The sequence below is a fragment of the Ranitomeya imitator genome, chromosome 4 (assembly GCF_032444005.1).
Source record: "Ranitomeya imitator isolate aRanImi1 chromosome 4, aRanImi1.pri, whole genome shotgun sequence".
NCBI classification, from domain to species: domain Eukaryota; kingdom Metazoa; phylum Chordata; class Amphibia; order Anura; family Dendrobatidae; genus Ranitomeya; species Ranitomeya imitator.
The window spans coordinates 398,554,447-398,579,984 of record NC_091285.1 but is presented as its reverse complement, the minus strand read 5'-3'; the positions used below and the strand labels follow the sequence as shown (position 1 = coordinate 398,579,984).

Below are 25,538 nucleotides of genomic sequence, written 5' to 3'. Positions count from 1 at the left end.
CGGAAAATACAGCGCAGCGTTTCCGCGCGGTATTTTCTGCACCATGGGCACAGCGGATTTGGTTTTTCATATGTTTACATGGTACTGTAAACCTGATGGAATACTGCTGCAAATCCGCAGCGGCCAATCCGCAGCCAAATCCGCACCGTGTGCACATAGTCTAATTCTAAAGGTATGTGCACACGCTGCGGATCCGCAGCAGTTTCCCATGAGTTTACAGTTCAATGTAGACCTATGGGAAACAAAAATCGCTGCACACATGCTGCGGAAAAACTGCACGGAAACGCAGCGGTTTACATTCCGCAGCATGTCACTACTTTGTGCGGATTCCGCAGCGGTTTTACAACTGTTCAAATAGAAAATCGCAATTGTAAAACCGCAGTGAAATGCGCAGAAAAAAACGCGGTAAATCCGCCATAAATCCGCAGCGGTTTAGCACTGCGGATTTATCAAATCCGCAGCGGAAAAATCCGCAGAGGACCAGAATACGTGTGCACATACCGAAACCCTAACCCTAGCCCTAACCCTACCCCTACCCCTAACCCTAGCCCTACCCCTAACCCTACCCCTAACCCTAGCCCTAACCCTAGCCCTAACCCTACCCCTAACCCTACCCCTAACCCTATTCTAACATTAGTGGAAAAAAAAAATTTCTTTATTTTTTTATTGTCCCTACCTATGGGGGTGACAAAGGGGGGGGGGGTCATGTATTATTTTTTTTATTTTGATCACTGAGATATAATCTATCTCAGTGATCAAAATGCACTTTGGAACGAATCTGCCGGCCGGCAGATTCGGCGGGCGCACTGCGCATGCGCCCGCCATTTTGGAAGATGGCGGCGCCCAGGGAGAAGACGGACGGGACCCTGGCTGGATCGGTAAGTATGATGGGGTGGGGGGGTGGGGGGACCACGGGGGGAGGATCGGAGCACGGGGGGGGGGGGGGGGGAATCGGAGCGCGGCAGGCGTGGAACGGAGCACGGGGGGGCTGGAACGGAGCACGGGGGGGTGGAACGGAGCACGGGGGGGGTGGTGGATCTGAATGCAGGGGGGGTGATTGGAGCACGGGGGGGGGTGATTGGAGCACGGGGGGAGCGGACAAGAGCACGGGGGGAGCGGAGCACAGGACGGAGGGGAGCCGGAGCAGTGTACCGGACAGATCGGAGGGCTGGGGGGGCGATCGGTGGAGTGGGGTGGGGGCACACTAGTATTTCCAGCCATGGCCGATGATATTGCAACATCGGCCATGGCTGGATTGTAATATTTCACCCGTTATAATAGGTGAAATATTACAAATCGCTCTGATTGGCAGTTTCACTTTCAACAGCCAATCAGAGCGATCGTAGCCACGAGGGGGTGAAGCCACCCCCCCGGGCTAAACTACCGCTCCCCCTGTCCCTGCAGATCGGGTGAAATGGGAGTTAACCCTTTCACCCGATCTGCAGGGACGCGATCTTTCTGTGACACAGCATATGCGTCACAGGTCGGATTGGCACCGACTTTCATGACGCATACGCTGTGTCACAGGTCGGGAAGGGGTTAACATTCCAACATGACAGCGATCCAAAACACAAGGCCAAGTCGACCTGTCATTGGCTACAGCAGAGCAAAGTGAAGGTTCTGGAGTGGCCATCTCAGTCTCCTGACCTCAATATCATTGAGCTACTCTGGGGAGATTTCAAGTGTGCAGTTCATGCCAGACAGCCCAGGAATTTACAGAAACTGGAGGCTTTTTGCCAAGAAGTGGGCAGCTTTACCATCTGAGAAAATAAAGAATCTCATACACAACTACCACAGAAGACTTCAATCTGTCATTCATGTTAGAGGGGGCAATACACAGTATTTAAGAAATGGGGTATGTGAACTTTTGATCGGGGTCATTTGGATGTTTTGGGTTGTCATTGTGATTTAAAAAGAAAGTATTCGGCTCCCTGGGACTTTTCAACCTTTTCCCGCATATCATCCTTCAAACATAAAGATACCAAATGTTATTTTTTGGTGAAGAATCAACAAGTGGAACACAATTGTGAAGTTGAACGAAATTTATTGGTTATTTTAAATTTTTTGTGAAAATTCAAAAACAAAAGTGGGGCGTGCAATATTATTCAGCACCTTTTTATTTAATACTTTGTTGCGCCACATTTTGCTGCGACTACAGCTGCAAGTCGCTTGGGGTGTGTCTCTATCAGTTTTTTACATCGAGAGACTGAAATTCTTGCCCATTCTTCCTTGGCAAACCGCTCGAGCTCAGTAAGGTTTGATGGAGATCGTTTGTGAATCGCAGTTTTTTTTTTAGCTCTTTCCAGATTTTCGATTGGATTGAGTTCTGGACTTTGTTTTGGCCATTCTAACACCTGGATACGTTTATTTGTGAACCATTCCATTGTAGATTTAGCTTTTTATTTGGGATCATTGTCTTGTTGTAAGACAAATCTCCGTCCCAGTCTCAGGTCTTTTCGAGACCCCAGCAGGTTTTTTTCAAGAATGGTCCTGTATTTGGCTCCATCCATCTTCTTATCAATTTTAACCATCTTCACTGTCCCTGCTGAAGAAAAGCAGGCCCATACCATGATGCTGCCACCACTATGTTTGACAATGGGGATGGTGTGTTCAGGGTGATGAGTTGTTGCCTTTACGCCAAACGTATCGTTTGGCATTGTTACCAAAAAGTTTGATTTTGGTTTCATCTGATCAGCGCATTTACATTTGTTATATAGATAGATGTATAAAGAGGGAGATATACATGGATAAAAATACATACAGATATGCATATACATACAGATACATATACATACAATTATACACCTAAATAAGTGGATACACCTAAATAAAATGTGAATGGTTTGTGAAATCTACTTCCTGTTTGTGGCACATTAGTAAATGGGAAGGTGAAAACTTTTCAAAATGGGTGGTGACCATGGCGGCCATTTTGAAGTCGGCAATTTTGGATCCAACTTTTTTTTTTTCAATGGGAAGAGGGTCATGTGACGCATCAAACTTATTGAGAATTTCACAAGAAAGACAGTGTGCTTTTTTAATGTGACTTTATTCTTTCATGAGTTATTTGCAAATTTATGACCCCTTATAAAATGTGTTCAGAGTGCTGCCCATTGTGTTGGATTGTCAATGCAACACTCTACTCCCACTCTTGACACACTGATAGCAACACCGCAGAAGAAATGCTAGCACAGGCTTCCTGTATCCATGTTTCAGATGCTGCACATCTCGTATCTTCACAGCATAGACAATTACCTTCAGGTGACCCCAAAGATAAAAGTCTAAAGGGGTCGTTTCAGGTGACCTTGGTGGCCATTCAACTGGCCCACGACGACCAATTCGCTTTCCAATACAGATTGCACCTGTGAATTGAGTGCATGATCGGTCATTCCTGGCTTAGAGGCAAATTTTATTAAATATTACAAAGTTTCTTAATTTCATTTGTATTATTAATTTATGAAATACAATTTAAAACAATGGTTACTTTTTAAGCAAAACGCTTATGGAACTGTCTAACTTTTAGACAGTACAAACTTATGGACCCCATATACACTGCTCAAAAAAAATAAAGGGAACACTTTAACAGAATTTAACTCAAAGCAAATCAAACTTCTGTGAAATGAAACTGTCCACTTGGGAAGCGACACTTTTTGACAATCAATTTCAGATGCTGTTGTGCAAATGGAATAGACGGAAATTATTGGCAATTATCAAGACACACTCAATAAAGGAGTGGTTCTGCAGGTGGGGACCACAGACCACATCTCAGTACCAATGCTTTCTGGCTGATATTTTGGTCACTTTTGAATGCTGGTTGTGCTTTCACACTCGGGGTAGCGTGAGACGGACTCTACAACCCACACAAGTGGCTCAGGTAGTGCAGCTCACTCAGGATGGCACATCAATGAGAGCTGTGGCAAGAAGGTTTGCTGTGTCTGTCAGCGTAGTGTCCAGAGGCTGGAGGTGCTACCAGGAGACAGGCCAGTACACCAGGAGACGTGGAGGGGGCAGTAGGAGGCAGCAGGCCACAAATGTGCATGTGTCTGCACAAACGGTTAGAAACCGACTCCATGATGATGGTCTGAGTGCCCGACGTCCACAGATGGGGGGTGGTGATGACAGCCCAACACCCATGCAGGATGCTTGGCATTTGCCACAGAGCGCCAGGACGTGGACGTGACAGTCTGGAGACTCCTTGGAGAGCGATCTGCTGTCTGCAACATCCTTCAGTATGACCAGTTTGGCAGTGGGTCAGTAATGGTGTGGGTTGGCATTTCTTTGGAGGGCCGCACAGCCCTCCATGTGCTCACCAGAGGTAGCCTGACTGGCATTAGGTACCGAGATGAGATCCTCAGACCCCTTGTGAGACGATATGCTGGTGCGGTTGGCCCTGGGTTCCTCCTAATGCAGGACAATGCCAGACCTCATGTGGCTGGAGTGTGTCAGTTCCTGCAAGATGAAGGCATTGAAGCTGTGGACTGGCCCGCCCGTTCCCCAGACCTGAATCCGATTGAACACATCTGGGACATCATGTCTCGCACCATCCACCAACGTCACGTTGCACCACAGACTGTCCAGGAGTTGGAGGATGCTTTAGTCCAGGTCTGGGAGATGCCTCAGGAGACCATCCGCCGCCTCATCAGGAGCATGCCCAGGCTTTGTAGGGAGGTCATACAGGCACGTGGAGGCCACACACACTGAGCATCATTTCCTTGTCTTGAGGCATTTCCACTGAAGTTGCATCAGCCTGTAACTTCATTTTCCACTTTGATATTGTGCATCATTCCAACTCCAGAACTCCGTGGGATATTAGCTGTAATTTATGTTGATAATTTTTAGGTTTTATTGTTTTCAACACCTTCCACTATGTAATGAATAAGGATTTGCAACTGGAATATTTCATTCAGTGATATCTAGGATGTGGGATTTTAGTATTGCCTTTATATTTTTGAGCAGTGTACGATTGATATGTCAGCCAAATGGGGGTTTTCTCTCCCAACTGTTTTCATGCACAGGAGCATTCGATCTGCCAATCACTTCTGTGCATTATGAAGAGCGCCTCTACCATGCATCTCTGGCATTGGCTCATCATGACTAGAACAAAATGCTCAGCAGTCTGAAACTAAACATGCCACATCCTTATTTCCCCAGTCATTTGTTGGGGCAGAGTCAGGAAGCCCACATTCACATTAGACTACCGTCCTGCTGATATTGGTGGGTTCTACCAACAGTCTAATGTGCATAGGGGCTAAATTTTCTTCAATTTCACTGAATTTATAAAAATATTTACTGCTGTTTGAATTTGGTGCTTTTTAGGCTTTTTTGCCACCTATAAGTTTGGCTTCGTTTTAGACCAATAATTTTTAGAGAACGGCTCAGATTAATCAAAACTAGCTTTTTTCACATTGGTTCTGATGAGGGGTGAGGTGCTTGATGAGAGGAGAGATGGACTCCTGATTCATTAAGAGTCACTTGCCTGTTAATGAATTGGGGGAGGCTCGGAAGTGGCATGTATGTCAGTGTTCTCCTCGCCCCAATCATACTCTAGTCAAGGACAGGTGTAATGCTTGTCATGCCACAGCTTAGCGTGAATTTGATGTGTGCGATCTTGAACGTCACTCTCCCACCCCAGCTCCCCCCACTTAGAGCTGGCAAAAATTGGTCTGAAAACTCAAAAGCTGCTAAATCTTTGCACAGCATTGCACAAGCATTTTGCAACTGTTTAAGGGTATGTGTCCACGTTCAGGATTGCATCAGGATTTGGTCAGGATTTTCCATCAGTTTTTGTAAGCCAAAACCAGGAGTGGATGATAAATACAGAAGTGCTGCATATGTTTCTATTATACTATTCCGCTAATTGTTCCACTCCTGGTTTTGGCTTACAAATACTGATGAAAAATCCTGACCAAATCCTGATGCAATCCTGAACGTGGACACATACCCTAAGCCTTTTAAATCTTTGAAACTGGGCTAAAAGCTAAAACATAACATACCAAATGTTTTTTTCATTGAAAAATAGAGCTACATTTTGTTGTAGCTATGTTTTAGTTTCAGTTGTAGCTATACTTGTCTCTTTCAGTTGTATAGGACTGAAAGATGTTTATAGAGCTATAAGACTAGCTGCGTATAAATACTACCTATAACCTTATTCTAATCTGTATATTTTCTTAATCCTAGGCAAAGTCTAAAGAAACTGAACATGAATATTTAAGAAATTTCGTTGGCATAAATGAAGCAGAGAAGTTAACTGGTTCACAAACCAACGTTAGTAAAATAGTAAGCAGCAATGTCCATGACAAAGTGGGAAATGTTAGTGTGAATCTGTTAGTACTGCTGGACATACAAGCCATACTCGCAGTGACCTTTTTTGGGTTCTAAGTGATGTGAATACACCAAAGTTTTCAAATAAATCAGAGAGATAATAAAGACAAATATTGAATAAATATAGTCAGTGACAAACCTGAAGGCGGACGTGGATGAAACCTTCAGGTTGGTCACTTTGACTACATTTATTCAATATTTGTCTTTTATTATCTCTCTTCTGGTCTTAGACCACACTTTTTTTTTGTTTTGCTACCATTAAACTGTATTCCCCTTCCTTTTTGTTTTAGGGGTTGAAAGGGGATAGGTTTGACAGCAATATATTAAAAGGCCCTCATGGCCTGGATTGCACTGGGTACTCAATACTTCAATATTCCAATCAGTCACCCTTTCAAATACGCTCAATAGTATCTTTTTAAATCCCCCATTTGGTTGCAGAGATAAGGGCCTTTTTAGTTAGTGCTGATTTCCATGGTCTTAAAGGGCCTGTCAACTACCAGGACAACCCTTCTTAAACTAAATGTTATACCCCAATAAAATAGCCTATACTCTCCTCCCGTGCATGCTCTGTTCCAGTGGTGTAGGCACTCGTTATCCCGGAGCTATGATGACACGTGATGATCGGCGCCCAATCAGCGCTGGCGTCACTGTCTCATCTTTCCAACAAACTGAACATTAAGTGGAAGTCTGAGCTACAGCTGATCCCTAGCTTCCACTTCATGTTCAGTTCATACGAAGGTGAGCAAAGTGACACCAGCGCTGATTGGGCACCTGCATCACGTGGTGTCACAACACCGCATCACAGCCCCGGGGAGAGTGAGTGCCGACTCTGCGGGAACGTCATCTGGCACTGGAGTATAGGCTTTATTTTATCGGGGACGGACATTTAGTTTAGAAGGGGATGTCCTAGTAGTGGACAACCCCTTTAACATGTGGTGGTTGCTTACGGGATTCTCTGTGGGTTTGCCTTTAGGCTGTACTGGATTATTACAACACCTCCCTTGGAAAGGCCATTGAAATTAGCACTAAATGGAAAAGCCCATATCTCTGGAACTACATAGTCACTTAAAGAAAAGAAAATATTACTTTGGAGCATCAGGAATAAAAATAAATGCATAAAGTGGCTGCTTTTGACCTGGTAACAGTTTCTCTTGGCATGGGTCTCACATATTCATCTCCCCAATCACCATCACACATAACTGTGAATAAAAATACTGAGTGAACATAGACTTCTTTCTCCATGTACTTTTATGCAGCCGTAATGATTGTATCTTAGTTTATAAAAATAGCATTCTGTTGTCATTTACCACAACTGGTCAGAAAAATCGTTATCTCTCTAATAATACTTTTATTTATATAGCGCCCACATATTCCGCAGCACTTTACATTATAGAGGGGACTTGTACAGACAATAGACATTACAGCGTAACAATAAACACATAGATCAAAACAAATACCAAGAGGAATGAGGGCCCTGCTGGCAAGCTTACAATCCGAGGAAAAGGGGAGGCATGGAAGGTGGATGGCAACAATTGCTTTCGTTGTTCGGACCAGCCATAGTGTAAGGATCGGGTGTTCATGTAATGCTGCCTGAACCACCGGATATCAGCCTAAATATGTAGCAGTACAGACACAGAGGGCTATTAACGGCATAAAGCGTATGAGATACGAGGAACCTGATTATGGTTTAAGTTTTTTGAATGGGCCACACAGGGATAGTTGGGTTAATGCGTTGAGGCGGTAGGCCAGTCTGAACAAACGCGTTTTTAGGCTACGCTTAAAACTGTGGAGATTGGGGATTAATCGTATTAACCTGGGTATAGTGCATTCAAATTTAAATTTAAATAAAACCTTTCAAATCACGACGTTCTAATTTACTAATAGAGGGACAATGCCTTTAATTACTGTTGTGTTTAGCTTTTACATATGATCTATAAAACATGGAGTTACAAAGAACTGTATGGAGACCTTTTGTTCCAGGCAGACATTTTTGTAGCAATCTCTGGGTTGTAATTATGCTACTGTACTTCATTCGCCATTTATTACTTTTCGTAGTGCGTATTTGGTCCTTGCCAATTAATGTTCTTAAATGTTTTATTTCTTTAAAGGTTGAAACCAAAAACGAAGCAAGAGAGAAACCATTCCTTTCCCTGAGCATTGCCCAGTCTCGCCTCTTTGATGACAATGCTGACTCTTCCAATGTAGCAGCCACAGATGAGGGAATAAAAGAATCGGAAACATCAAACCATGATATGAAACAGTATTTGGAGGAAAGTCTATCTGAGTCATCTACAAAAGAGGATTCTTCCACTCATGAGAAAGCAGAGGAAATCCATGATGAAGCATGTTTAGTAAATGAACCCACATCAGCTACTGTCAGCTCGTTTGACTTAGATGAGACTGCAATAATTTATTCACTTAAAAACCTTGATATAAAAGACAGCAGTGAAAGTACAATGGAATGTGAGGAGCATGTTGATAAGGACATGTTAGCTGAAAGCCGAAATCTCCTGATTATATCTCAGACACCGTGCGATATGGAAAAGATACAAAATAGCTCATGTTCGGTGGAGACTGTAAATGAGAAAGTTGACCTGTCTGGTACAGCTGTTAAAGAACTGCAAATTGATGAAACTCGTGCATGTCAAAATGTTGTAAATGAATGTGTGCATTTAGAAACAAGCAAGGATATGCTAGAGGGAGAATCTGATGTCAGTGACTCCAATGAAACCACGCTACATTTAAACATTACAAGTTCTTTCAGTGATCAGTTAATGAAAAGATACAGTGAAATGGATTCTGTACAACAATCAGTAGAAAAACAGCAGCTTGACCCCACCAGAGATGCCAGTCAAACTGTAAAACCAATCAGAAGTGCCAAAGACTTGACACACAGCTGCAGGAGTTCAAGTAGTAATAAAAAAGCAATCTTGTCGAAATTAAAGCGTATATGCTTAGGGTCCATAGCTGGCCATCAGGTTAGTTTTAATTTTGAAAATGTCTTGTCTGAAGGTGAAAAGAGCACTAATGACTTCACAAGTGAAAAAAATGAAGTCATGGATGAGGCAAAAAGTGTACTTCCACTTGATGAAAATATAAGCACTTTAAAGAATCTTGCTGTTGTCGTTGAAGAGCCTGCAATGGAAAATTGTAATGTTGAGCGTGAAAAACCTGTAATGGAGAATTGCAATGTTGATGTTAAAGAACCTTCAGTAGAGAATTACAATGTTGAGCGTGAAAAACCTGTAATGGAGAATTGCAATGTTGATGTTAAAGAACCTTCAGTAGAGAATTACAATGTTGAGGCTGAAAAACCTGCAATGGAGAATTACAGTGTTGATGCTGAAGAACCTGCAGTGGATAATTTTAGTGTTGAGGCTGAAGAACATGGAGTGGAGAATTGCAGCGCTGAGGCTGAAGAACCTGCAGGGGAGAATGGCAGCGTTGAGGCTGAAGAACCTGCAATGGAGAATGGCAGCGTTGAGGCTGAAGAACATGGAGTGGAGAATTGCAGCGTTGAGGCTGAAGAACCTGCAGTGGAGAATGGCAGCGTTGAGGCTGAAGAACCTGCAATGGAGAATGGCAGCGCTGAGGCTGAAGAACCTGCAGTGGAGAATGGCAGCATTGAGGCTGAAGAACCTGCAGTCGAAAATGGCAGCGTTGTGGCTGAAGAACCTGCAGTAGAGAATGTCAGCATTGAGGCTGAAGAATCTGCAGTGGAGAATGGCAGCGTTGAGGCTGAAGAACCTGCAGTGGAGAATGGCGGCGTTGAGGCTGAAGAACCTGCAGTGGAGAATGGCGTCGTTGAGGCTGAAGAACCTGCAGTGGAGAATGGCGGCGTTGAGGCTGAAGAACCTGCAGTGGAGAATGGCGGCGTTGAGGCTGAAGAACCTGCAGTGGAGAATGGCGGTGTTGAGGCTGAAGAATCTGCAGTGGAGAATGGCAGCATTGAGGCTGAAGAATGTGCAATGGAGAATGGCAGCGTTGAGGCTGAAGAATGTGCAATGGAGAATGGCAGCGTTGAGGCTGAAGAATCTGCAATGGAGAATGGCAGCATTGAGGCTGAAGAACCTGCAATAGAGAATTGCAATCTGGAAACCGAAGATGTTGAAGTCTCCACAATGGAGAATTGCCTTCTTGAAGCTGAAGAAATTGCAATTGAGAACTCCATTGTTGAGACTGAAGAATATAGAATGGAGAATTGTGCCATAATAGCGGAAGAATCTTTAAAAGAAAATTTCGATGTAGCAGAAGAAACTATAATAGAGAATTGCGATGTAATATCGGAAGAACCTGTAATAGATAGTTCATCACCAGAAGAATTGGTAAATGAAAACTTCATTGAACCAGAGTTCCTTGAAGAAGTGATGTCTCCTCAAGATAACTGCTTAATATCGCCGTCTTTTGAAGATGTATCTGACAGCATTGAGCAGGATCCAACTCCAAAAGTTCCTGATATTTGCTTCATAGTAAATACAGGAAGTATAAGTAAAGAACAGTATGATCGCTGGTCTGTAACTTCTGATGACGATATTGAATATATACGTTCATATACAGAACCTCTCTCACATAAAAATGATTTCCAAGAAGATATTCATGAGCCATCCAGTTTATTACAAGAGGAAGTGCAACATCTTCAGGAACTGACTCCCGCAAATAGGACAAAAACGTCCTTTAGAAAGCACTCTGGTTCAAATAGGGGTCTATATGAAAGTGATGAAAATATGTCACAGCATCTAAAGGATCGTGATTACAACAAGACAAATCATGGGAGTGTTACTGTAACTAGAAATATGAAAGACCCTGAATGTGCTACAAGGTCAGTCCGCAGAGAGATATCTAGGTCTGACTTGGACCATATCTTCTCTGATAACAGAACATTGTCAGATGATCTTACCCAGAACACTCTTGACATGGAAAATGTACGGTTTACTTGTAATTTAAAGGAGATTTTACGAAAGTCGTCGAAAGATAAGTACATACATGGACCTCGTTTTCAGACTTTGTTCGACTCCAGGAGGATTCCTAGTTGTTCACATTCTAGAATGAAGTGTAAAAATCCTCTTCTTATCACTGTGCGTTGCCCATACCGCAGGACAGACTTTAGGAGGCATGATGGCAGACACTCAAACTTATACAATAGTTCATCATACTATGAGGATGAACTATGGGATGAACCAGTTACCTATTCAAGGACTACAAGAAAAGTTAGAACTCGAAGATATTCCCCCTTTCACTTCAGTCGATTAAGGTATGACACTCCATCGGACAAATCAAATCCTGACATCTCGGTCATCCTTAATGAGTGTGTACAATCCAATCACTTAAGCTTGAGTAGTGTTGGCTTGGGTAACGCTGCAGTTGATAGAGCGTCAGCCAGTCAGCTGGCAGATGAAGGTGGCCAGTATGCAAGAATATCTGTACCGGTTTCCTCCAAATCCCAATCTGTTAAGAACATTATATCAAACCTGTGTACGAGTCTGCACTCAAGATTACAAAATGTTGCAAGAGAGACTGAGCAAAAACTGTCTTTTTACATATATGAGACTGATGATGGGGATTTCATCTCATCGGCTAAGGTAATTATTCAATTTTGTATCTCTTTATTCTAAGCATAATACAGAGAATTGGGAGGGATTAATACAAAGGTTGTTTTGAAAGGTGAACTGTGATGAAACCAAATTCCTTCTAAATGTGTCTAAGTACATAAGATGACGTGAGAAATCCTTTCTTTCACAGGGCTTACTAGTAAAGGATGGTCATATTCCTATTGATCCATGGAACTTCTTGAACAATGAACAATGTGAATATCAGCAGCTTTTAGTCATCATAAAAAATGAAGATATAGTTTCTTGCATAAACAAGGTAAGAACAGAGTAGAATACATTTTCATTCATCACGGGCCCAAGCCCCAAAGTTTTTTCCCATGCGTGCGCTTTTCCCTCACCCCGCCACTTACAATAAAATGTATACATATATAATTGTTACTGGGCTAAGTATTGACCACATACTAAAACACTATAAAAGATCAATATTGCCAAATTTACTATTACACAATGACCACTACCACTGCATAGTGAATAAATATTACCATGTGGGTCATTCCATGTCAAGTGATCTAATTCTGGATTTTTTTTATTTATTTATTTTTTACCAGATGTCTTGGGTAAAGTGTTACTTTAGTGAATTACAAAAAAAGTTAGTGAATTACAAAAAAGAGTTTAGCATTTTTATCTTCATTAGTTAATTCTTCTATACTTTTCTAAAGTTTTTGAAAGTGTGAATTATGGGCCTATATGATAGTTTTTATCATATCTAGGGTTAGAAATAACATAGCGATTGGAGAGTAATTGTTTTGTTTTGAACACTACAGGCTTTAATTTCATCTTTAATTTCATATGTCACAAGATTGTTGATATTTTGTTTGAGGAGTAAAATTCAAAATTTTGATGCACAATTTTAAAAAAGCAATGTTATAACATTTTCAATAAAGGCATGTTACATTTGCACAACTATTCAAGTTGGGCTCTCCTTGGGATCATATTTTTAAGTGTGATTTTCTAAATAAAGTCTCATCCTAATTATATGTTTAATACTAAAGTAAAAGAAGCAATATTAAATATTTTAAATATGCACCTATCCATTTTTTGTTTTGTTATGACACTAGACATGTTTTTCAAGTTTTTAAACCGTATTAGTTAAATCATCAAGCTTTAAAATAAATCAAAATAAACTAGTCTGATCAATTAAAAGTAAGTCTTTAAACTGAGCTTTTATCATCAATTTGTCCTATACTCTGTGTGCAGAATTTAGGCAAGTTGTATTTTAGAAGATTATTTTTTTTATTATTGATCAACAACTATGTTCTCAATCAACCCAAAAGACTCATAAATATCAAAGCTTAATATTTTTGGAAGTTGGAGTGTTTTTTGTTTTTTTTTTAGATTTGGCTATCTTAGGCCAGTCTCACACGTCCAGATAATTCCGGTACCGGAAAAAATCGGTACCGGAATTATCCGTGTCCGTGTGCCCCTACGTTTCTGTGGCACATCAGTGTGGCACACGTTCAGTGTGTTTAAAATAAAGATCTATGTGGCCCCCACCCTCCCACCCCCTGTGCGCCCCCCCGCTGTTCTGAAAATACTCACCAAGCTCCCTCGTTGGCTGTCGTTGCTTCCTGTTCTGGCCGCATCTTCTCCTGTATGCGGTCACGTGGGGCCGCCGATTACAGTAATGAATATGCGGCTCCACCCCTATGGGAGGTGGAGCCGCATATTCATTACTGTAAATGAGCGGCGGGGGCCACATAGATCTTTATTTTAAACACTATTATTCATATCTTCTCTGCAGCAAACGCTGCTGCAGGGAAGATATGAATGGCGGCTTCAGCACCAGTGGGGGGAACAGCGCTTAATGTAGCGCTGTCTCCTGCACTGCACACGGACAACGTCCGTGTGCGGTACGTGTTTTACACGGACTCATTGACTTTAATGGGTCCGTGTAATACGTGTGCTCCCACGAACACTGACATGTCTCAGTGTTTGGCACACGGAGACACGGTCCGCAAAAAATCAATGACCTCTGCACAGATGCATTGATTTTTATGTGTCTACGTGTGTCAGTGTCTCCGGTACGTGAGGAAACTGTCACCTCACGTACCGGAGACACTGACGTGTGAAACCGGCCTTAAAAGGATATCTGTTTGTGCAGGTAACTAATACTGTGCAGTATTATTAGGCAACTTAATAAAAACCAAATATATTCCCATCTCACTTGTTTATTTTCACCAGGTAAACCAATATAACTGCACAAAATTTAGAAATAAACATTTCTGACATGCAAAAATAAACCCCCCCCAAAAATCAGTGACCAATATAGCCACCTTTCTTTATAATGACACTTAACAGCCTTCCATCCATAGATTCTGTCAGTTGCTTGATCTGTTTACGATCAACATTGCGTGCAGCAGCCACCACAGCCTCCCAGACACTGTTCCGAGAGGTGTACTGTTTTCCCTCCCTGTAGATCTCACGTTTTATGAGGGACCACAGGTTCTCTATGGGATTCAGATCAGGTGAACAAGGGGGCCATGTCATTATTTTTTCTTCTTTGAGACCTTTACTGGCCAGCTACACTGTGGAGTAGTTGGAGGCATGTGATGGAGCATTGTCCTGCATGAAAATCATTTTTTTCTTGAACGATGCCGACTTCTTCCTGTACCACTGCTTGAAGAAGTAGTCTTCCAGAAACTGGCAGTAGGTCTGGGAACTGAGCTTCACTCCATCCTCAACCCGAAAAGGTCTCACAAGTTCATCTTTGAGTTCATCTTTAAGTAACCCACCTCCACCTTGCTGGCGTCAGTCGGAGTGGAGCTCTCTGCCCTTTACTGATCCAGCCTCTGGCCCATCAAGAGTCACTCTCATTTCATCAGTCCAGAAAACCTTTGAAAAGTCAGTCTTAAGATATTTCTTGGCCCAGTCTTGACGTTTTATCTTATGTTTGAGCTTTGTTACTCCAGTAAAGTTGCAGCTCTGAAATATGGCAAAACTGGTGGCAAATGGCATCTTGGCAGCTTCACGCTTGATTTTCCTCAATTCTTGGGAAGTTATTTTGCGCCTTTTTTACGCAACACGCTTCTTGCGACCGTGTTGGCTATTTGCCATGAAACGCTTGATTGTTCAGTGATCAAGCTTCAAAAGTTTGGCAATTTCAAGACTGCTGGATCCCTCTGCAAGACACAATTTTGAACTTTTCTGAGCCAGTCAAATCTCTCTTCTGACCCATTTTGCCAAAGCAAAGGAAGTTGCCTAATAATTAAGCACACCTTATATAGGGTTTTGATGTCATTAGACAACACTCCTCATTACAGAGATGCACATCACCTGATTTACTTAATTGGTAGTTGTCTCTCAAGCCTGAACAGCTTGGAGTAGGACAACGTGTATAAAAAGTATCATGTCATCAAAAATACAACTTGCCTTATAATTCTGCACAAAGTATATATTTGGCGAGATTTAATCTTGTCCACAGTCTTAGTAACAATGGCCATTTCCTTTTGTGTCAGAGTATGTCCGGCCTGTTATGGTGTTTGGGTCCACGTGATATCTGATTTTTGTTTAATTGTAATGTCTGGTTTTCAAAGGATAGGGATGGACCAGAAGGATGCAGAAAAGTCACTTCTACTTATTCATTAGCATAATCTTTGAAGCGTACATTAGCCAGCTACCAGTGTGATCATATTCACAGGTCACATAACCAGTTATGTCATTATTGCCAATCTTGTGCCATTTTCAAGCACTTCATGGACTTCACTGTCCTTGCTGAATGAAAAATTCCTATTTTATATTTCTGTTTCACTCAATGAAATGAAAGTGTTGTATTGGTGAGTCCCTTTAATGGATTCTGATTCCTGTACCCGATGTTTTAACAAACTCTCCTTTTCTTTGTAGTTCTGGTTTGTACAGTACATGAACTGGATGGTAGGAATATATTTCTCACTCCAGTTGAAAAGTTGCATGGGTGCTAAACTTGGTCTGAATATGGTATTTGGAAGCTAGGCAGAGCTCCAACACGATGCCTCCTAAACAATCACATACATCTTTGCCATGACCTGTGGCAAAAAAAAGTGCCATTCAGCTTCTACTCCAAAATCTTTCTTGTGATGGCAGACATTAATAAAATTTTTCCTGTTTTTATAGTGTGCCTAAGAGCGATGATCCGAGAAGTAGTAGGCCTTCCTCAAACTTTATAGAATGTCAGTTTTGTCACTGATAACAATTTTTGGGGGAACAAATGAACAGCTATTGAATCATGAAGTAAACCCTCAGCTATCAGAACACTTTTGTATTTTATTTCTCCTTTCTCGTAATAGAACACAAAAGGGTGGACAGTTGCTTGTTCTAGTGAAATGATTCTGCCTCATCCTGAACAACAAAGGAATAGTTCTCTGAAAAGTTTAAGCTTATTACTGCCTCACTCGGTTTGAGCTTTTCTTTGCGGTGATTATAGTAGTCTGACTATTGAGGAGCTAAATGAGTGCTTCTTAAGGACTATCAGCTGCTCACAAAAACATTCAACAAAGTTTTTTTTGTACTTTTAGAGACCGTGTCAAAAGTACATCTGTCAACGGATAGCCACTGTTTATAAGTTATTTTATCTACCATAACCTCTTCAAAATGATTAAATTTTTTTTTTTTCTTTGAGCGCCATTACTGGAGTACATTTTTTGCAGATATTTAGAGAACACTCTTCTGGACACATTGTTTGAAACAGAGATACTTTGTAATCACCAAGGTTGGACTCGCCAAACTGAATAACTTTCAGCTCACGTCTTTCAGTTATAAGCTTAATGTTTTGTGCAGCATCAATAGTAAAAAGATACAATGTTAAAAATAATTTAAAAAATCGTGATATTCTTACCTTCTGGCGTCCCGCGCGGCCCCCCCGATGCCGGCAGCTCCGGCTCTCAGTGATGCATAGCGAGACAGTGACCTGTGATGACGTAGCGGTCTCGCGACTCACTGTACTTCTGCACCATTCATTCTAATAGGAACTTTGAAGATCAGCAGAGCGCTGTTCTCTGTAATCTCCTGCACACCCATTAAGAATGAATGGAGCGATAGTGCGGATGATCGACCTCTTCTCCAGTTCTCGGAAATGCTGGGGGTCTGACTACCCACAGAATGGACCATCCACAGAGTGGATTATTTTTCAACTTAAAACTACCCCTTTAAGAAGCAGTCTAAAACTACCAATAGGCAGTCACTCTTTGTGACTGCAGACTTGAGAATCCTCACACTGTTTGCTGTGAGGATTCTCTGGTGTCGGCATTGGAAACGGTGGTCATATGACAGCAGGTATGTGATATGCATACTCCCGGCCTCGCTCTATTTACTTGCACAGTTGGATTGTTGCTGGAAGTATGGAAATCACTTGCTGTCATATGACTAGCGGTCCCGACGCTGACATTGAAGAATCCTCACAGCAAGCAGTGCATGATCTGAGGAATTAGAAGTCTGCAGTCACCTAGTGACTGCAGATTTGTAGTTTTAACCTGACAACCCTTTTAACATTGCAGCCGATAATGGGAAACTGATTATCGATATATCTAAACAGGCTGTCAATCACCCGATGCATGAGTAAAACGTTCATTCATTGGGTGAAATGAATTTTAAGTTTACTGAAGGGTAGTATGTCACCCCAAAATGACAATTAGACTGCATAAAGATTTATATAGGGGCCGTAGCCCGTACTAAAATAATGCCAGGCATATACAGGATTGCGTAATATTTGCAGAAAAAGCGACATTTAATATGCACATCAAGACACTTGTGTACATTTTTTATGTGGCCTAAGCCTTGGTGCACTGTTTTGACCTAACATTTGAAAATTAAAAGGAACCTGTCAACAGGCTTTCCCCATATAAAGTACGGCCAGAACCTATATGCCCTCTGTTACTGCATACTAGAATGCTGTACATATGTTTCCAGTCCCCTATGCAAGGCACAGACAGTGTGGTCCGGTCCGATGGGCGTCTCTGATCTTGATCCAAAGCCTCTTCTTACAATTGTTGTCCTGCTTCATGTGGATGACACATTTTACGTCATCATCATGGCGGCCCCCCAATCTCGCTCTTGCTCAGACGCACTTCTCTGTCCTGAGAACAAAGTACTGTAGTGTGCATGAGCCAGGAAAGGCGAAAGATCACTGATGACACGTAGGTAAAGCTGGCGCATGCAGGGCAGAGAGAAGTGCGCCTGTGCAATGTTGATGTAGGACGCGTCATCCACATGAAGCGGGGAAGGGGGATGGCAATTGTAAGAAGGGAGGAGGCGTTGGATCAAGACCAGGGACAATCATCTGGCTGGACCGCGCCATCTGTGGATGTAATAAAACCTATTTTTCATGACTTGCATAGGCGATTGGGGACATACAGACAGCAGACTTGAATGCTGTAACAGACACTTGTGGGTACTGGCTGTACTTTATATGGGAAAATCTGGAGGCAGGTTCTCTTTTAAAGCCAGTTCCTTGTCTTGACTGATAGTGATCCGCTGGTAAAAGAGAGCACAGCCTAACATCAGTTCACCTGTCTCCATTTGCGCACCCACACTGGAGGAGCCCAGCAGCACGCTCCAAGTGTCAGTGCGAGTGTGCACACAATGGCTGTGGGTGCGTTCTGATGCCTGGATCCTGTCTGTCTGTAGCTGCCACTCTGTGCATCTGGAAGTAGTGAGCGAACGGCTTTGGTGAGGAGGGAACAAGACCTTGTGAGGTGTCTGCTCACTTCAACTACCTTCCTCCTCATTGAGTCCTTAGCCAAAAGCAATCCGCAACCAGGCAACAGAATGCTCTTGCAGTCACAATGTGTGCGCGCTCCCACTGACACTCGGAGCCCTGCTGCGCTCCTTTAGTGTCAGGGTACGTATGCCGAAATGCAATTATTTTAGACAGCACTTACTCTTACCAAAGGACCTCTGACAATTATAAAAAGGCAATGGATTTAATATGCAAATAGGAGGGTGTAACTGGGCACCAAGGCATAGGTCACGCCAAAGGTGCCCAAAAGCGCCCTCATTTGCATATAAATAAAATTAAATATTAATGCAAGTTAAAACTGTGTATGCCTGGGCTATGTCTTCTATATAAATGTGTATGCAGAATAATTGGCAGTTTGGGAGGTGTAAGGGTACTTTCACACTAGCGTTTTTTGTAAATCCGTCACAATGCGTCGTTTTGCAGAAAAAACGCATCCTGCAAAAGTGCTTGCAGGATGCGTTTTTCCCCATAGACTTCTATTGGCGACGCATTTGCGACGGATTTGCACACTTCGCATCTGTCTTGCGACGAATGCGTCGTGCTTTGGCGGACCGTCGGGGAAAAAAAAACCCTACATGTAACGTTTTTTTCTCCCGACGGACCGCTTTTTCCGACCGCGCATGCGCGGCCGGAACTCCGCCCCCACCTCCCCGCACCTTACAATGGGGCAGCGGATGCGCCAGAAAAATGCATCCGCTGCACCCATTGTGCAAAGCGTTAAACGCTAGCGTCGGAATCTCTCCCCGACGCATTGCGACGGGGAGATTCCGACGCTAGTGTGAAAGAAGCCTAAGACTCCTTGTATATCATCGTTCTCAGCAACACGTTCTCCTGTGCACACATTGTGCTGCTGTGCTCAGAATGATCGTTAACTGTCGTTTTCTGCACATGAAACTGAGGCCACATCCTGTCTAAACAGGCGATTAAGGAACTTTCGATCAACTTTCATATAGCAGGTCAGCGGTTGTCTATAGGCTGCAACGGACCAAATGTATAAGCACCTTGGATCTAAGTACCTGACTCCATGATGACTTCTCACATCTCGTCTCTGCAGGCTTCCATCTTCTCCGGTCTTCTGCAGCACATCCCAAAACAGTCTCTTTAAAAATAACAATGTCATTATAATTTTCCTGAATAAAAGTACCCACCCACGCTGTGCCTTAAATAAGCCCTATGCAATGCCCCTAAATAAATAATTATCCGTCACTATACTCCCTGCACAAAAAATGACCCCACACTCAATTGTTACATGGTCTCCACACATTTCTCTCCTATAAAATATTCCCACCACGCTGTCTGCTCTAGTGAAATGTCACAGCACCCCCTCATAAAAGAAAACCACCACACAGTCCTCTCCATTTTCCATACCCAGCTCCCCCCTCATGTTCTTCATACCATACCCCCCATGTTCTCCATACTATTCTTCCGCACGCCATGTTCTCCTTCCCCTCCTTATGTTCTCCATACTGTGCTTTCTCCTACCTCATGTTCTCCATAGTGCCTTTTTGCACTTACTCATTTCTTTCTATGGCTGTGTTCACATATTGCATTTTTGCTTTATCATCCACGGGCAAAACCTGCTCTCTTGGCAGTAAAGACGTTGCTTACAAAAAGCTGTTGTGTTTTTTTGCTGTGTTTTTGTTGGTGGTTGTGCACGTTGATAAAGTTTAGCGGCCCCCGAAAAAGCATGATTTAACTTCCTTAAGGTTTTTTCGCCTAAAACGCAGCAAAAACTGATACCTGCATTTTTGCACTTACCCGTTATTTCCTATGGGTAAAAAAACACTGTAAAAACGCTGAAAGTGACATGCCACAGTTTTCCAAATCAGTCAGGAAAATAAAATCAATGTGTGAGCATTAGATTTCTGAAATTTCATAGACTTTGCTGTAACATGCAGCTTAAAATTTGCATTAAAAACGCAGCATGTGAGCATAGCCTTATAAAGACCCCTGACTGTCTCCTTAAAGTAGCAATGCACGTGTGCCCTCTTAAAAACTAATGTTATGAGCCTCCCCATAAAAATAATGCTCCCCAAGTGTCCCAATCAAAACTAACAGTCCACATTTAAAACTTTAAAAACTTTATCATTTTAAGGGTCCTCTGAGAGCCACCTTCAAATAAAACTTTAAATCTAATATGATAAAATCAGCTTATATTTGCCTAATACTGATTCCATGTCCATCCATCTTAAGCGACACGGCGCAATGAAGTGAGGTCATTGCACTGGGATGTTGACATCTTGTAGATTGCAGGCTTAAGCATGGTAGGGCCAGGTAACTTGGGATTGAACTATATCAGCATCATGCTGATGTCGGCACAGTTCAAAGTAGTGTTCACCAGATATCCAGGGAATTGTCACTGACTCCACTGGTATTGGTCATAGAAATTGCATATGTCAGCTATAGTCATTGTATTAATATTTATTCATTTAACAGCCCTTAAATATGGATAGATGAACGCTCTATCGGGAGCAGCAGGTCACAGGATGCAGGAGCCGTCAGCCGCGGCTAAAGCCTGTGCTCGCTGCTTAAGAGAAATAAATATTCACTGTGCTGGCAGTGAATATTAATTTCTCTTTAATAACGGGCACAATAATTGCAGCCGCCAGCTTCCTGCAGTGGCCGAGCGATCACGTGTGCTCGCTACATAAGAGAATGAATATTCACTTTACTTCACTCCCATGGGCGTGGAGGGCAGTGAATATTCATTCTCTTTAGTAGCTGGCACACGTGATCCCCCGGCCGCTGCAGGAAGCCAGCGGCTGCTGCTACTGTGCAATGAATACTCACTGCTCTCCACGCACATAATTCCGGCATGGAGAGCAGTGAGTATTCTGGCAGCTGTCCTCTGCTTGTAAGCAGCACCTGACATCACTGCCAGGATAAATCAGCTGCTGGCATCAGAACAATGCTGTAAGGGAGCCCAGGAAGGTTAGTGGGAAGGTTTATTTTTTTTCTGATGGGGGGCCATGCATACCAGGATAGGAATCAGGAGCCATGCACACCAGGATAATGATGAGATGGCCATGCATACCAGGATAGGGATAAGGGACCATGCATACCACAAAGGGGATGAGGGGGGGGCATGCATACCAGGATAGCGATGAGATGGTCATGCACACCAGGAGGGGGGGTGAGGAGGCCATGCCTTCCAGGATGGGGATGAGGGGGCTATTCATACCAGGATGGGGATGAGGGGACAATGTATACCAGTCAATAAGTTTTCCCAGTTTTTTGTGGTAAAATTAGGTGCCTTGGCTTGTATTCAGGTCGGCTTATACGCAAGTATATGCGGTATGTCTTTTTGATTGCTTTTTATTCAGTTTTTTTTGTGTCCGTGTGATGAAAAAGCATGAGTTTTGGTTTTTTTTACGGTGTTTGCTGTACAGAATAAATAATGAGCCATTTTTATAGATTGGATCGTTGCAGATGCGGCAATACCAATTATGTTTATTTTTTAACTCAAACACAGCGTTAAGTTTTTTGTGAGGTGTGCTTTTTTTTGTGTTTTTTTTTTTTCTTTTCTCTTTTTTTACGCAAATTGTCTCTTCAGAGACTAGAGCTCTAGTGCCGCCTATAGGAAGTAGTAATCCTAGAAGTCGTCGACCTTTTTAACGAGCCTTGTCACATGACTTGGGATGAAAGCCAAGCCAGAATCTCAATTTGCAGACACTGTTTCTGGGTGCTGCCCCTCGTCGCTGTAAAGTGTGAGATCTGGTTTTGCTAGGTGAGAGGCGTCTACAAATTTTATAGAATTTTTTTTTTCACTTTGTCCCACTGTTGGTCTCCTACACTGTAGTACTCGTGTAGTGCAGTGCCAGAGACCTGTCGTTGACTCACTGACAAAGTCGCCTGTGAGACCTGCTTATAGCAGGTTCGTACAGGCCACTGTACCCTGCTGTCATCGGATGACCTTAGGGTACCATCTCACCTGCGATTTACGGTCGCGGAGGGTCGAGTTTACTATAGGGCTCTTTTAAGCACTTAAATAACGCTGTCGCAGGGGGCGCTGTTCATTTATTGTGGAATAAGGCCTCTTAATGGATTCCGTTTTAATACATATTAGCGGTTAATAGGTTAAAGCAGTGGTTCACCATTTGTAAAATAACACTTCTGTACTAAGGAATCACTACATCAGTAATTTCCTAATGTATTTGTTACCCAAATTACTCCCTTTTACAAATTGGGGTGATATGATACGTCTGTGGCAGTCATAATGGACTTTTTTGTAAAGAAATGAATAACAGAGTTACTCATTGAAGGGCTAAAAAGACACCTTTGGAGATGATGCAGAAGAGTTTTACATAAATAAAGATGTCTTAAAAAAAGTACTGTGTTTTTCAGACTGAGACGCACTTTTTTCCTCCCAAAATGTGGAGCTAAATGGGGGGGTGTGTCTTATAGTCTGGATGTATGGGGTCTGGCTGTGGTGGGGAGGTGGGGGAGCGGTTTCGGCGGAGCAACGGGTCACAGGAGGCTGGAACCGATGGCCATGCACACCAGGATAGGGATGAGGGGGCAGGCATACCAGGATAGGGATGAGGCAGCCATGCATACCAGGGTAGGGAATGTGGGAGCCATGCATACCACGATAAGGATGTAGCCATGCATACCAGGATAGGATTGAGGGAGCTATGCATGCCAGGATAGGGATGATGCCAATCATACCAGGATAAGGATGGGGCCATGCACATCAGGATGGTGACGAGGGGGCCATGCACACCAGGATAGGAATGAGGGGGCATGCATACCAGGATAGGAATGAGGGAGCCATGCATACCAGGATAGGGATAAGGGGGCATGCATACCAGGATAGGGATGAGGGAGCCATGCATACCAGGATAGGAATGAGGGAGCCATGCATACCAGGATAAGGATGGTGCCAATCATACCAGGATAGGGATGAGGGGGCATGCACACCAGGATAGGGATGAGGGGGCATGCATACCAGAATAGGGATAAGGGAGCCATGCATACCAGGATAGGGATGAGGGAGCCATGCATACCAGGATAAGGATGGTGCCAATCATACCAGGATAGGGATGAGGGGGCATGCACACCAGGATAGGGATGAGGGGGCATGCATACCAGGATAGTGATAAGGGAGCCATGCATACCAGGATAGGGATGAGGGAGTCATGCATACCAGGATAAGGATGGTGGCAATCATACCAGGATAAGGATGGAGCCATGCACACCAGGATAGGGATGAGGGGGCATGCATACCATGATAGGGATGAGGGAGCCATGCATACCAGGATAAGGATGGGGCCATGCACACCTCCTGTAAATATTACTGAATGAAAAAAACATATCATTTATAATTTGTTCAACACTAGTGATGAGGAAATATACTCATTAATTGAAATTTCTCGAGCATGCTCAGGGTCCTCTGAGTATTTTTTAGTGCTCAGAGATTGTTTTTCTTGCCGCAGCTGAATTATTTACATGTGGGGGTTGCCTGGTTGCTAGGGAAACCCCACATGTACTTACGCTGGCTAACAGATGTAAATCATTCAGCTGCGGCAATAAAAACTAACTCTCCGAGCACTAAAAAATACTTGGAGGACACCCGAGCGTGCTCAGGAAATCTTGAGTAATGAGTATATTCGCTCATCACTATTCAACACAAATAGAGCAAGTTAATTCAGAATTTGTCGATTTTACATAATGGACCATGGTTAAGGCGATCACTAGACAAGAAACAGGATCTAGTAGTACCACACCCTGTATTTTATGCATTCTGTTCAAGAACTATACAGAACAGATAAGATCTGAAGGTGCTTAAAGTGAATCTGTCAACTAATTTTGGCCCTATAAACTGCGGTCACCGCCAACAGGGGCTTATCTACAGCATTATGTAATGCTGTAGAGAAGCCCGCGATGTAACCTACAAGATAAGAAAAACAAGTTAGATTATACTCAACCAGGGGCGGTCCCGGTGTGGTCCTATCCGATGTTTGTCGCAGTCCAGGTCCGGCGCCTCCCATCTTCATATGATATCGTCCTCTTCTTTGCTTCCTGCCGTGGCTCTCAGACGTACTTTATCTGCACTGTTGAGGGCAGAGCAAAGTACTGCAGTGCGCAGGCGCCAGGAAAGGTCAGAGAGGCCTGGCGCCTGCACACTGCAGTGCTTTGCTCTGCCCTCAACAGGGCAGATATAGTATACCTGCGCAGGAGCCGCTACAGGAAGCAAAGAAGAGGACAATATTGTATGAAAATGGGAGGCGCCGGACCTGGATCTGCAATGCCCATCGGACCCCGACCGCCCCTGGGTGAGTATAACCTAACTTGTTTTTCTTATCTTTCAGGATACATCGGGGCTTATCTACAGCATTACAGAATGCTGTAGATAAGCCCCGGATGGCGGTGGCCGCAGTTTATAGGGTCAAAATTAGGTGACAGATTCCCTTTAAATCTACAGCTGACTCCACAGACAAGGTGTCAGCTCTGTACTGCACTGCAGGGTAGAGGAAAGGTTAATAGAATAAGGCCCAAATAAAGAACTCAACCCAACATTTGAGAACGCTCCTCCTCTATTCTTAGAACTACAATGATACTGATTGCAGCTAATGTAATAGAATAGCATTTATATCATGTTTGTACATCCTAACTTCTACTTTAGAGCCAGGTTTAAATCAAACAGCAGAGCCACAACAGACAACACAATAGAAAGCCATGTATTTTTGTACATTGTGGAATTGTAATCACATTGTTTACATCTGCAGATTCCATGTTTGTTGCAACTAAAGCTCCTGCATAATGTTACCTTTGCTGGTGTGGACGCCCCAGAGGATATGGCCGAGTCAACATACGAAGAGCTCTTTCAAGCTGGTGGTTTTGTGGTTTCGGATAAAAGCGTATTGGAAAGCATAACAATGGGTTAGTGTTTATGTACTAAT

The 25,538-nt window shown here is 43.1% G+C and overlaps 1 protein-coding gene across 6 annotated transcripts in view; it reads left to right on the top strand.

Moving 5' to 3' along the window:
• The window catches only part of TASOR2 (transcription activation suppressor family member 2), a 165,548-nt gene that overhangs the window by 126,643 nt on the left and 13,367 nt on the right, over window positions 1-25,538 (top strand). For 4 of the 6 annotated variants that reach the window (XM_069765334.1, XM_069765339.1, XM_069765338.1 and 1 more), the window contains 4 exons: window positions 6,175-6,273; window positions 8,427-11,897; window positions 12,058-12,183; window positions 25,365-25,518. In XM_069765334.1, coding sequence (XP_069621435.1) covers window positions 6,175-6,273; window positions 8,427-11,897; window positions 12,058-12,183; window positions 25,365-25,518 — 3,850 coding nt within the window. The remainder of the gene's footprint in view (window positions 1-6,174; window positions 6,274-8,426; window positions 11,898-12,057; window positions 12,184-25,364; window positions 25,519-25,538) is intronic. The other 2 variants (XM_069765340.1, XM_069765337.1) reach the window with 1 other exon arrangement.